At 41.0% G+C, this 13,531-nt stretch overlaps 1 protein-coding gene across 17 annotated transcripts in view; it reads left to right on the forward strand.

Moving 5' to 3' along the window:
• The window catches only part of LOC147024955 (growth arrest-specific protein 7-like), a 239,031-nt gene that overhangs the window by 215,984 nt on the left and 9,516 nt on the right, over nucleotides 1-13,531 (forward strand). For 12 of the 17 annotated variants that reach the window (XM_085885420.1, XM_085885422.1, XM_085885421.1 and 9 more), the window contains 5 exons: nucleotides 2,629-2,757; nucleotides 2,925-3,048; nucleotides 3,467-3,546; nucleotides 8,224-8,322; nucleotides 9,487-10,651. In XM_085885420.1, the coding sequence (XP_085741546.1) occupies nucleotides 2,629-2,757; nucleotides 2,925-3,048; nucleotides 3,467-3,546; nucleotides 8,224-8,322; nucleotides 9,487-9,603 (549 nt within the window). In that variant the 3' untranslated portion in view covers nucleotides 9,604-10,651. Of the gene's footprint in view, nucleotides 1-2,628; nucleotides 2,758-2,924; nucleotides 3,049-3,466; nucleotides 3,547-8,223; nucleotides 8,323-9,486; nucleotides 10,652-13,531 lie in introns of those variants that run through there. The other 5 variants (XM_085885414.1, XM_085885418.1, XM_085885429.1 and 2 more) reach the window with 3 other exon arrangements.

The raw sequence follows: 13,531 nt of genomic DNA on the forward strand, positions 1-13,531 counted from the left end.
TTTAGCAAAGAAGAACAGAAGCATATAGCCAACATCAAAGTTACACCAAGTACTACTCAACCAATTTTTAACAAATTGGAAAGAGCAGACTTCGCCTCAGTCAACCTCTCATTGGCCATCACCCACATACTTCCTCAAGCCTCATTCCAAGCCACAAGTCTTTTTAAAGGCCTTTCACAACCATTTCTGAGTCATGTTTCAATGGAAGGAGAAAAAGGAACATAAATCCTTGAGCACTCCATCTTCATTGAGTTCTGTTCTGTTGTTGCGTATAGTCGCTTGGCTGCCAGGGTAGCTTTCATTTCTTGGAAGCACTGCTGTGCCCCTGTACCAGCACACTGGTACTCATTTTGCCGACCTCGGAAGGATGATGGGCTGAGTCAACCTCACCTGGTGTTAGGTCGGTGGCCAACGGGCCTCAAACTCAGGACCCTAAGATCCCAAGCCAGCCGCCCTAACCACTAAGCCAACACCAGGCTTATCGATCATTGAGTACGTGATTGTTTGTGTGATCAACCCCTCATGTACATCCATAAGGTTGTGAAGTCTGCGAAAGATGGACAAGTGCTGAAGCTTTCCTTTTTAATGTTAATTCAAGTTTTCTTTGCCTCACTACTTGTAAGGTAACTTCATCTCGAAGTTTGAACTCTATCTACCACCTGGAATATATTTTTTTTCCAAGAGGCGTGAAAATTAGGTGACACTAGACGACCCATGAACCCGTTGGGTTCCCGTTGTGACAGCGGTTGATGAAGAACATCATTTCAAGAAAAAAAAGATAGCTCCAGCGAACTATACCGCTGAGGTTGTTTGCATTGATCAAATTCTCCCGAAGAGTACTTGACTGAATCGGGAATTGATTTTCTAATAATTTTTTGTTGTTGCCCGATTTGAACGAAACTTGATACTTCACACCGCAGGGGAATGGTGAGTAAGGTGGGCCAAAAAATTTTTGCGCAATCGTGTACCGTTTTGGCTGTATTTCGGGAACATACATACATACATCCATACATACATACATACAAGATGAGAGTTTTAGTAATATAATGATAGATTGCACATTCAACAACAAATTTGGTTTGGCTCGTTCAGTGCTCTCACTAATTTATTGATACTGGGAACCAAGGTTCAAATTCAATGTACCACAGTGATTTGTCCAATGTCAACTAATCTCCTTGTGGTTCATGTTCAAAAGCTTTACGGTTAAGGTGGCTGCCTTAAGATCTTAGGGTCTTGAGTTCAAGCCCCTATCATTCAATTAAATAACACCAGGTGGGTTGACAGCCTGTCATACTTCTGAGGTCAGCAAAATGAGTACCAGCTTCCTGGGAACAGGAGGCACTGCATCAGCACTCCCAGCAATGGTGCAACCAGCAGCCACAGGCTGTATATGAAATGATAATGTGAAGAAGTAACTGCAGGATGTCATTGGCACCGTTTGCAATTACGTTATCGTGTATTCTCTTGCCATGACTTGTATGTTAGAAATGATTGGTGGTTATAGGGGTGGTGTTATCAGGATCCTAAGGTCCCGAGTTCAAATCTTGCTTTGTCATTGAATTAATACCAGGTGGGGTTGACTCTGCGTGTCATCCTTCCGATGTCGGCAAAATGAGTACCAGCTTGGTGGGATTATTATTTAGCCATTTGAGTATCCTGCATTGGAGTGGCGACCAATCCAGGATTGTGCCTCATAGTCCAGGAGACAGCTTAGGCAGCACCGACGCTCTGTACAGAGTATGATCCCTTTGGATTGGTGGTTGGTGGTGGAGGTCCTCATTCTTGACAAAGTATTAGGGGTGTTCATGACAACTTTAAAACGTTTCATTGGCTGAGAACCAACCCTGAACAGGTCACACCACTCCATTGCAGGTTGCAGAAATATCTATACTGAGCAGCCATGGGAGTCAAACCCACAGCAGTGAAGGCAATGCAACCAAGCCAGCCTTTACCCACTCAAAAGAACAAGTGGCTTGGAAAATATTCATAACAAATGAGCAAAACTGGAAATTGTCCAGGGCTTATTTTGGGGTTTTTTTGGTTTTGTTTATCTCTTTGTGCAGTTTGGTGCATGAAGATTCCGAGGCAGTTTCATTGGCAAGGGATTACAATCCTGGACGGGTTGCCACTCGACTGAAGGTGCAGGAATTTTTAATTTGTTGAGGGTGCTGATGATAGCTCGCCGACTCTTCGTGAAGGACACTGAGGGATCTTTAACGTCCACCAACTAATGCTGGCAGATGGAACACCCAGTTTAAGGTTCATCCAAAGGACAGCTAACACATTGATGCATCAACTTGTTGTCAAACACCAGGATGACAGTTTATAGCTAGGTCGGGTTGAGAAAATCAATTACACATTATAAAAGTTTGTATCAGTGGGAAATAAGGAAATTCTGTCTAATTTGGTTAAAGCCGGTAATTTCAGCACAACGCCAAACTTCAACGTAAAACACTCAAATCTTCCATGACCTCCACCACAGGGACATCCGATGGGAAGAATTTTCTCCTCTTGTCGCATCGCATCCACTTTTGACTTGTTGGTGATCCTGAAAATGTAGTGAACCCACCAATATCCTTGTACAATAAGCCAGCAGACATGAGAAGTCTTACTGTGTGTGCGGCACAGCTGCATGGTGAAGTTGAACGTCCATTGCTCAGCGTGCGCGAGAGTGCCAAGAAGGAGTTGAAGAAACTGGAACACCATATGGGGGAGCAGCGAAAGCAGCTGGTGAGCAGCCTTACCCATGTGGAGAAGGTCAGTGCAACCCTGCAACCATTTTGCGCACATCCTTGCTATCTTCTCCGAATGCTTTGCTCTTTATTCCTCCTCCTGTCATTTCCTTCCTTGGTGTAATACATCTTCATTATTTCACTTCTCACTTGCCCACGGTCCTTGTCTCCTGTCTCCATCGTGATATTAAGGCAAGGAAACAGTTGGCCGAGAGGCAACGAGACCTTGAAGTGAAGTCTCAGCTGTTGGAAACGAAGCCGAGCGGTAAGGCCGAAGAGGAGATAAAGAAAGCCCGCCGCAAGTCTACACAGGCCGGTGAGTCCTGGTCGGCTGGATCATTCACCAATTCAGAACAAAAATTCTTCAACTGGGTTATTTGAAACTGTTCAGCATTATGTCTTGTTGAATGTATCGAATTGGTTGTGGGTGAGACGTCTGATGTTTATTACTTGTTGTTTCATTTGGCAACTTGGTGATGAAATGATGTGATTGAAAGCCGTGGCGATGATATTGTAAGTGGGAGGCATCAGTTCTTGCAAAGGTTCTGCAGTGCCACTGATGCAGTGCCCCCTGTCATTTTCAGCATTGAATTTGGAACTCTGCCAGGGTGTCGGCGATAGCTTGTCAACTCTTTGCGAAGGAGTAATCGGTGGTTCGGATGGAGTTGTCAAGGAGAGGCAGTTTGAGATGACCACACACAGTGACGATGTAATGAATTGTCTGTGCCTTTCAGGTGATGATTTGCTGCGCTGTGTGGATGTATATAATCAGACGCAATCTCACTGGTTCGAGGAGATGGTTACAAACAGTCTGGTAGGTGTTCTGCTTGCCCACTGGCTCGTTACATCGCACCATTTCATGCTGCCCGCCACTGTTGCGTAGACTCGAAACATGGCATTTTAACACCGGGGAAAGTGCATTTTGAAACATGGCATTTTTTATTTCTCCCTCTTCAACATGTCAGAGGCAGCCACTTGGTCTGTCACAGCTCTCTGATTATACCATAAATGGCCTCTCCGCTCACAGTGATGATTTTGCGAGACGGTGTCGAGTGGAACTCTCTGGGGGTGCTTCTACATTATGTAATTAGTCTTTCTTGAGGAGACATGGTGGAGGAATTCCTGTAGTCATTGTCATCGTTTGTATGCAGGATGTGGCTGCGGTTCAGCATCAGTTTTGGCAGGTGAGTTGCAGTGCCGCTGGTATAGTGCCCCCTGTAGGTTAGAGCAGGAATTTGTAATTTGTTCATGGAACAGGCGATGGTCACCGTGGGATCTTGAACGTCCACCAACTCATGCTGTCAGACGGGACGCCCAGTTTAACGTCCATCTAAACACCAGGAAGAATATTTAAAGCTAGGTCAAGGTTCAAACCCAGGTGAGACAGCCCAGGGATGAGTGCACATAACTCTAAGGTCTGGGCTATCCTGCTAATCCATTCCCGAAGTGGATACACGTCACATTAACACTCCTGTCGAGGTTTTTCACCATCTGTACCATGCTGCGCTGCCTTTGCAATTTCTCCTACTCGCTCTATCTGGGTATCTCTGTTACGGCCGGCCATTATTCCTGCAATGTCACACGAGATTGCAAATTGGGGAAGACTATTTGAGTGGCCCTCCTGTGGAGATAGTTTGAAGCGGCCACCCTTCCTGCATCGCTGGTTATCTCACTTTGCTGGTTGCCCCACATTCTTGTAAGTCATTGTCCGCAAACATATTCACTATCATTTCCGCCACACATGCTCTTGTCTATCAGCTGTGTGTTTCCAGTTTTCCTTCTTTTCCTTGTCCCTCTTTAAAAATTTATTTTATTTGGCTGCTTCTTTTTCTCTTTTGCTTCCACTTCTAATTCACTGTTTTGTCAGTGTTACAGAAAGCTGAATGTACATGCCCACTTACCAGTGTCAATTTGTTGTGCCTTCATTTACTTGTCCATCTGTTTTGTCCCTAATATTACTCCTCAAAGAACCTTTTCTTTGTGGAAATCAAAACCCAACTCCTCAGCTTCTTTTAATGCAGCTAAAACCCTGCGTCATAATCACAACACGACAACAAGGAAGTTTGATTTGACTGAAGATAGAGAGGGTTCAGAGTAGGGCTACTACAAGAGAGGAGATTGAACCTTTTAAGATACTATTCCGTTCCATACGAGACTAAAATATTATGAGCAGCTGAACGAGATCGGACTTCATACATTGGAAAGGAGGTGATTAAAGAGTTGATTTAATTGTGATCTTTAAGAATATGAAGGATATAAATAAAACTCGAGAGTTCATAGGACCCCTCACCCCGTGCAGACTTGAGAAACAAGGTTGTGGGCAGGTTCTGCGAGCGGAAAATTTAATTGGTCGAGATGATGTAAAATGCTGTAATATTTTATCCAAGTACTGCGAAACGAAAGGTTTTTGAAAGTGCCAAAGAGGCGATTTGTGTTCTGCAATGTCCAGGTGTATATTTCAATCTATCTATAATTCCAGCAATGTGTGTGTGTGTGTGTGTGTGTGTGTGTGTGTGTGTGTGTGTGTGTGTGTGTGTGTGTGTGTGTGTGTGTGTGTGTGTGTGTGTGTGTGTGTGTGTGTGTGACCGCTGTTTCTCGACAACCGCTGGTCCGATCTAATTGAAACTTGCCAGATATATTGCTGAGGACCTGAGGATGTACCTTTTCAAGGTTTGATATTAATCGGACAAGTGTTTCCCAAGTTATGGCCATCTATTTACCAAACCAATGACAATACACGTTGTTGCGTGGGCGTGGCCGATGGGGAAGGGAAGCTCAGCCACGTTCCCCATTACGGGTTACAACGTACGGACTTCCGGAGAGTGATGACTTCGTGTATTCTAATAATTTCTCGATTTCTTATGCACATTTATAGATAAACACAATGCCGCAAGTTATGATCGTTTTCATATTAGACGGTGCATAAATTTCGGTAACATCAGAGTGCTGGTATGCTCCGAACCAGGAAGTACTTTTTTTTCTCTCTTCTCTTCTCTTTTTGTTTTTCCTTGTGAGGACATTGCGAAAAGGCAAAATACGTTGGCGCAAATTGAATAATTGGCCATTAAAACCTAAATTGCGAGTCATCGTAACTGTGATATGCGATCTTCCGTGCCACCCACGTACGGGCACACGAGAGCGAAGAAACGGCCTTTGTGGTTGTTGTTTGTTGCTCGCGGTTTGAATATTTATTTATTTATTTTTTACAGGCAGCCGCGTTCCCCATTACGGGTTACAACGTACAGGATTCCGGATAATGATGACTTCATGTATTCTAATAATTTCTCGATTTATGCGCATTTATAGATAAACACTGCCCCAAGTTATGATCGTTTTCATATTAGACGGTGCATAAATTTCGGTAACATCAGAGTGCTGGTATGCTCCGAAACAGGAAGTAAATTATTTTTTTGCACGTTTTTTTTTTCGTGTATTCTAATAATTTCTCGATAAGTGATGCGCATTTATAGATAAACAAAATGCTCCAAGTTATGATCGTTTTCATATGAGACGGTGCATAAATTTCGGTAACATCAGAGTGCTGGTATGCTCCGAAGCAGGAAGTAAAAATTTTTTTGCACGTTTTTTTTTTTCGTGTATTCTAATAATTTCTCGATTAGTTATGCGCATTTATAGATAAACACAATGCCCCAAGTTATGATCGTTTTCATATTAGACGGTGCATAAATTTGGGTAACATCAGAGTGCTGGTGTGCTCCGAAGCAGGAAGTAAATTATTTTATTCACGTTTTTTTTTTTTCTCCTCTTTGTGTTTTTCCTTGCGATAAAAGGCAAAATACGTTGGCGCTAATTGAATAATTGGCCATTAAAACTAAATTGCGAATAATCGTAACTGCCATATGTGAACTTCCGGACAGTGAGGACTTCACTTCCGGAAAGTGACGATTACTGTATTCTTTCTCGATTCTTTCTTTCTCGATTTCTGTACTTTCTCGATTTTCTTCAACCCAATACCCCAATCCAGTCAGTGACGATTACTGTATTCTTTCTCGATTTTTTTCTTGATTTATTTACTTACTGTATTCTTTCTTTCTCGATTTCTGTACTTTCTTAAACACAATGCCCCAATCCAGTCGTCGTTTACGAGAGCGAAGGAACAGCCTGTGGGTTGTTTCTGGCACGCGGTTTGAAAGTTTTTTTTTTTGCATGTATGGCCACGTGAGAGTGAAGGAACGCCGGCCTGTGTAGTTGTTTCTGGCATGCGGTTTGAAAGTTTTTTGTTTTGTTTTGTTTGCACCTACGGGCATGCACTAGTTGAAATAAAGTGAAGGTTGTAGAAAAAAAAAAACTTTTCGGAAGTTTACCACGATTGATTCAGTGTCTTTTACACCACCTTATTTACACGTAACATTAGTTATTCTTGCTTGTTGTTTGTGTCCTTTAGGACGTCCTTAAAAAAAAAAAACATTAAGTTTCCTGTTTGGAATTTTTTTCAATTTTGTTTGACCGCCAGGCAGACTTAAAGAATGATCTCACTCTCTGCGCATGCACGCTCCAGCCGAGATTCCATCCAATTTGCCAAATTCAGAGCCAAAGTACTGCGAAACTACAAGTTCATGTTCCGATTCATGTTTAAAATGTAAAATTCAATTGAAATTAAGTTGTTTCTTAATCATAAACTGACGTTTGCAGACAGACAGGCAGACAGACAGACTGACAAAGTGAACCAATTGCTTCATTCTGCTTTTTCCTGCCAATCAATTCCTGTAATGCCTGCGAAAGCCAGATCGAGATTTGAATCCAGGAAGAGACAGCTCGGAGGTCAAGGGCACATACTTTCAGCCTGACAGTAAAGAAGATGAGAGTTAGGCCAGTAATAAGGCAAGGGTTTTTCACTCGGAGAGTAGTTAATGCATGGAATGGTGTCCCGACAAAGGTAGTGGCAGCAGAAAGTCGATAGGTTTAAATTGGAATTGCATAGGTCGGTACATGCATTGTAGTTAGAGCAGTACAGGGGTATTGCCAGGACTTGTAGGTAGATTGGGTGTGGTTGGGTGATGGGCTGAATGGCCTCCCCCTTATGCCAAAGTTCCTTGTATATCATTGTAGGATTCTATAATGGGCTCTTTGTTGAACGTGAAATATGAGTTCCCTTACAAGGAAGGACCTTCGACGGAGGCCATTAGACCCATCAAGCATGTGCAATGGTTGCCAACTTATTGTTTGTCCGTGCTCTATCTGTTAGAAATGCTGAGTATCAAGCAAGGAAGTAGCACGGACCATTTTTAAAGTCTTTTGTATGACTCGGTCAGGATTGGAATCACCGACCATCCACTCAAAGTGGATGTTCCAGCCATTATGCCACCGAGTCTGCTTATGTAATTGGCGAACTAACCCTCGTGTCCCAGGAAGAACCAATGCAAGCTTTTATTCAGAAAACACTGCGTTTAAGCATAAATGATCAGATATGTCTGGTGATTGAGCTTGCTGTGACAAAACGTGATTATGTGCAGTGCATAATCCCTTTCAGGAACTGGAGAGCATGGAGGAGCAGCGAGTCGAGCTGGTCCAGTCACACCTGATGCGCTATACACAGCTCCACCATGAGGCCGCCATGTTTAACCAGGGGGTGAGTCATGTGCTCTTTTCCACAGAAAGCAGAGTGGGACAGAAAATGTTTTCAAGAATCTTAATGTTGGAAACAAAATAATTCTGGAAAACTGTGCAGATAGAGGAACATAGGATGGGCCAAGAGGCCTCTTCCTGTCTATATCAGCAAAAAATGGCTCAAGGTTTGTTGGTTTTTTGATGCGTGTTCCAAAGATTTGGCACAGACCTTGTGAAGGACAAGAACATTGACATCAAATCAATGCAGCATAAACCTGGTGTTGGTTTAACGGTCGGTTAAGGTGGCTGCTTTCAGATCTTAGCGTCTTGAGTTTGAGCCCAGGTGAGGTTGACTTTGCCTGTCATCCTTCTGAGGTCGGCAAAATGAGTGCCAGCTTGCTGGTATCCTGTGTCAGAGTGGTGACCCGTCCAGGATTGTGCCCACTAGCCAAGGAGACTGCGTAGGCAGCACCAACGCTCTGCACAGAGTATGGTCCCAACGGATAGATGGATGGATCAAAGGTCAGTGAGTAAAGATTCAAAGGGACTAGAGCCAAGATCAAGGGTCAAATGTTTGCAGCCTCTGGAATATTCTTTCATGTACAACACATGGCTGCAGGTGGCATCATTTTCTGGGGGTGCAGCTGTATGGCTGATGCAGTGCCCCCTGTAGGTTAGAGAAGGAATTTTGCCAGGGTGCCAGCGATGACACCGACTCTGCACGAAGAACACCATGGGATCTTTAATGTCCACCAACTAATGCCGGCAGACGGGATGATCAGTTTAACGTCCATCCATGGGACGGCCCGCACATTAATGAATCACCTTGCCTGCCTGCAAAACACCAAGAAGACGTTGTACGGCTGGGCCGACCTTAAAATTCATGCAAGTGTGCATACCTCCCAAACATCTTCTGAGCCTGCCAAAGGAATTGAGAATTCGAAAGGTCTTCGAACAAGGACAGGGTGATGATGATGACCACAACAGTGAATGAGGAGGCTTACCACATCATGTCATGATGGATTTAGATTAACAATAGGATTTTAAAAAGATTTTTCAAATCAATACTTTTTTTTTAAGTATGTGGATTCAAGTACCTGCCTGTATAACTAGTTAGCTTTGATTTTTACAAAATCTATTAAACAATGAAAAAAAACCCATAATAATGTTCATCTGCTCACACCAGCAGACCATAGATCCTTTGGACAAAGCCTTGCAGAACGTGGACCCGACCAAGGACCGTGAGACCTGGATTGGAAATAACCAGACAGGACGCATGAGGCCTGTGAACATGGAGCTGTGAAAGTGTATGTTCCCCGCACCCGCATGCAACTACAGTCAGTATCGATTTGTTTGTCTGTGTGTGTTGCTCTACCTTTCTTGGAGTGAAGGTTAAAAAAAAAATTTTTGTGGATAAATCCATTTGAATTATCGTTCCCTTATGTTGCTGGATATGTGATAGGCCTCGACCACACGATTTAAGCAGAAACCTACATTGTTAAGCCCTCGGACCACATTGCGGAAGTGTTAGCAACAGTTGGTAAGCCGTTGTGGTCGAACGTCAAACATCTATTTGCCATCAATTCTGCTTTTGTGATTATATGCGACTGAAAAAAAGAAACGAAAAAAAAAAAACCTTGAGCTCGTTCCCGACTGTCGGCTTAAGCTCAATCTTTGTGTCGTGTCTGTGAAATGTCCTGGTTTTGGGCAAATTTGCATGTCCTGGCTTCTTCCATCAATGTCCCAATCACCTCTCCTGTTGTGAACATTAGTATTATAAATGAGCAATAAGTTGGATTTAGAAAGCGTTAACACTGCGGCATCATGGTGTCCACCTTCATCGGGAATTATTGCACGTTTACACGTCCATTACTGGTAAACCCACAAACTGTTCTATCTCTGCACAAGCCAAATCGGGTCACCAACATTGTGACCTAGTCTGCATGCTAAAAATAAAATAATGGGATGAGTGGTCCCCTGCATAAAGCACAGTTTGGATGTTGGTTATGTCCAACATCAACAGGGTAGCTACACTGATATGTACCTTTTAACGACACTTTGAAGACGACCTGTTATACCAAAAGGTGACCAAGGACACGATGGAGATAACTTCAGGGATTGATAAATCGACTCGTCTTTTACCAATTGCCATCGCTCTCACCTGGGACTCGCACCAAGCTTTGCCTGCTCCATGGTACAGGCTTTAAGCTTATGTGCAGTCGTAATGTTTTAATGGACACCTCAATCGCTTTGTTAAAATGCACCCCTTATCACATGACCTGTGTATCATTGTTGTTTAAGTTAAACAAGATGAAAGTGATTATTTATCGGAATAAAGCTGCACTCGTACACATTTTTGTAACGTATGGCATTTTTCCTTTCTCAACATGCAAGAGATGGCTACCCAATGTTTATTACTCGCACGTTATAATGCTAAGCATGACAGAAAACAGCATTGGAATTATACGAAGGCCAACTGAACCATACTATAAGCTATGAGAAGCTTTGTGTCTACCTGGATCACCTGACCAAAAGACTGGCACAGGATGGCCAAGGAGATGCACACACTAAACTCTAAGCTGTCTTGTCTGGGTTCCAATTCTGACCCAATTATAAACTGTCATCCAGTGTTTCACAAGCAGGGTGATGTGTGTGTGTGCGCGCGCGCGCGTGCGCGCACCATCTCTCAGTTGGGAATAAGATCCATGGTGTCCTTCGCGAAGAGTAGGCGAGTTATTGCCGGCACCACGGCAAAATCCAAAATCTCTGCCTGAACCTTGAGGGAATTGCATCAGCGGCACAGCCACACCCTTAGCCAATGATGCTACACCATAGCCTTGTACTCCATACAAAAGAAGACGACGACCTCACTCGGGTGAATATACTGATTCTGACTCACTTTCCCCCATGTTAATGAATAGGGGATTCTCAGCGATTCATTTTTTTTCCCTAAAAAATAAACCCCCTTTTTATCTCAAGGTATATTTATTTGTCTCCCCTTTTAACCTCGGGGAACTCTTTTCAAATAACCAATGCAATAAGATAAAGATTTGTTCAAGTAGTAAAGTAGTAATGTGATTTGTTAAAGGTGATTCCAAAGAAGTATCTGAAACATGTAAGCCCAGGGACACTCTTTTTCAAATAACCAATGCATATTGTTTAGCTCACTCATTGAACCTATAAAGATTTGTTCATTCTCAAATTCCTTCAATAGTTTAATTTTCTTTGCACAATAATCCCCATCTAAAATATTTAAAAATAAAACATTTGAATCTTTATTTTTCAAGATACCCCTTTTGTGTCATGATGAAATTATATACTTCTCTCATTGATCTCATCTGACTACCTCCTGAGCCACATATCATTTTGAGATGATAGTAAATTGTTTTTTCATTGTTCAATTGATTACCAAAGTTTTCAGTCCATTCAAGGATATTTATTTTTTTTCTTTACATCCTCCAACTTACTAGTTTTTAAATTGATTCGCTTATTTGTTTTATTTACCTTTGTTTTAGTTATTTTTTCAATAAGACTTATTTGATATTTTTCACATTCATTATGTTTTCCATTTATATACCAAGACTGAGATTTTCTCCACTCTTTAGTTTGATTAATACTTGGTTTGACCATTTATATATTGTGAAAAAATGCGGCGGGAGCCCTGAAAAACCCTAACCCATCTTCCCATCGTTAAAACACAATCTATTCAATACACTCTATCATACAATATCCGTATGGAACACAATCTATTCCATTATCTAAAATAAATCTCTCATCATCAAAGGCTCCTAATGCCTTTTTATTTACTTCTTCACTATATATGTTATGTTTATAACTTCTTATTGTATGCATTTTCCTATATTCTTCTTTTTTATTCATCAAACAATTATAATAATTTCTAAAAGTTATTGATTTCTTTATTACATATTTCTTTTTTCCCTTTAACCTCTTATCAATCTGATCACCATACTTATAAGCATATGCCTTTGCTCTCAATCCAATAAACTCACTCATTACTTTTCCACCCAACTCATCCTTAAACTTACCAATAACCTTTTCATTCTTTTTTGAAAATAACTCACTCTTCTTACTAAAATTACTTGCATCATATACTCCAATATTTTTCTTCATATCTTTATAAACATCATCAGTTTTTATATCTAGGATAAAACTATCAGTGTCCATATACAACAATGAAACATTTTCACCATACTCTTTCTTTAAGTCATTATACAAATAATCATACATCAATATCTTTGATAAATCAAGAACTGCTGTTCCAATATAAATTGGTTTATCCATTACAATACTTTCCTTTTCCACAAGAATAGCAGAAAAGTTCTCTGAAAAAACCTCTTCTCTCTCAAAACTTGGTTTATTTATCAATCTTGAAGCTTCTTTCCAAGATGTTGCAAATCTAATGTTTGCCTGTTTCTAACATTCTCCATTATCTTTCCAAAGACAGCATTATTCATCAATTTATAGAATTCCCCTTCAAATTTTACTTTTGTATTTGTTCTCATATCTGTATTGAATTTAATATACTTTTTCATCCAAGGACTTTGTTTAAATTTTAAAACTCTATGAATTTTAGCTACTCTCAATCCTTCTCTCAAAAACTGTTTCAAGCTTCTCTGATGCAAAACATATCCCTCTTTATCATTGATTGTTAATAACTTTTCTGTTGATTTGCCTTTAATATTAAAACTTTTATGATAATCACTTAACCATTCTTTCTTTGGGGTTTCTTTCTCACATGCAAAAGGAAGGTCTTTATGCTTATTATGAAGATCACTCAGGTACCTCAAATCAACTTCAAAATAATAACCTTCTTCTTCGTCATTCAATTCCTCTTAAGAAGAAATAACAATATTCATCAAAGCCTTTTCATAATCCTTTTCTTCCACCCACTCTAATTTACCATAAGGCAGAGATTGAGACATTGCCCATCCATACAAATTATTGGCATCAAAATACATCAAATAATTACTATCTTTTTCACTATCATAATTTGGAAGATATTTATTATTTGCTTTAGCATATCTTTTTGAACATACTTGTGATATTCCACCTCTCTTGGACTTCTCAATCATCAAAAGCATATCTACATCACTGATTAAATCTATATCTTGTTTTGTCATTTTCAACATTGCACTCCAAGCTAAACCAGGAGCTGCGAAATAGTGGGCAGGATCTAATCCATAACAATTTTTATTATGACAGAGTGATCG

Source organism: Eptatretus burgeri, chromosome 6 (assembly GCF_056783735.1).
Source record: "Eptatretus burgeri isolate ZD-2024b chromosome 6, Ebu_testis_v1, whole genome shotgun sequence".
In the NCBI taxonomy this organism is placed as follows: Eukaryota; Metazoa; Chordata; class Myxini; order Myxiniformes; family Myxinidae; genus Eptatretus; species Eptatretus burgeri.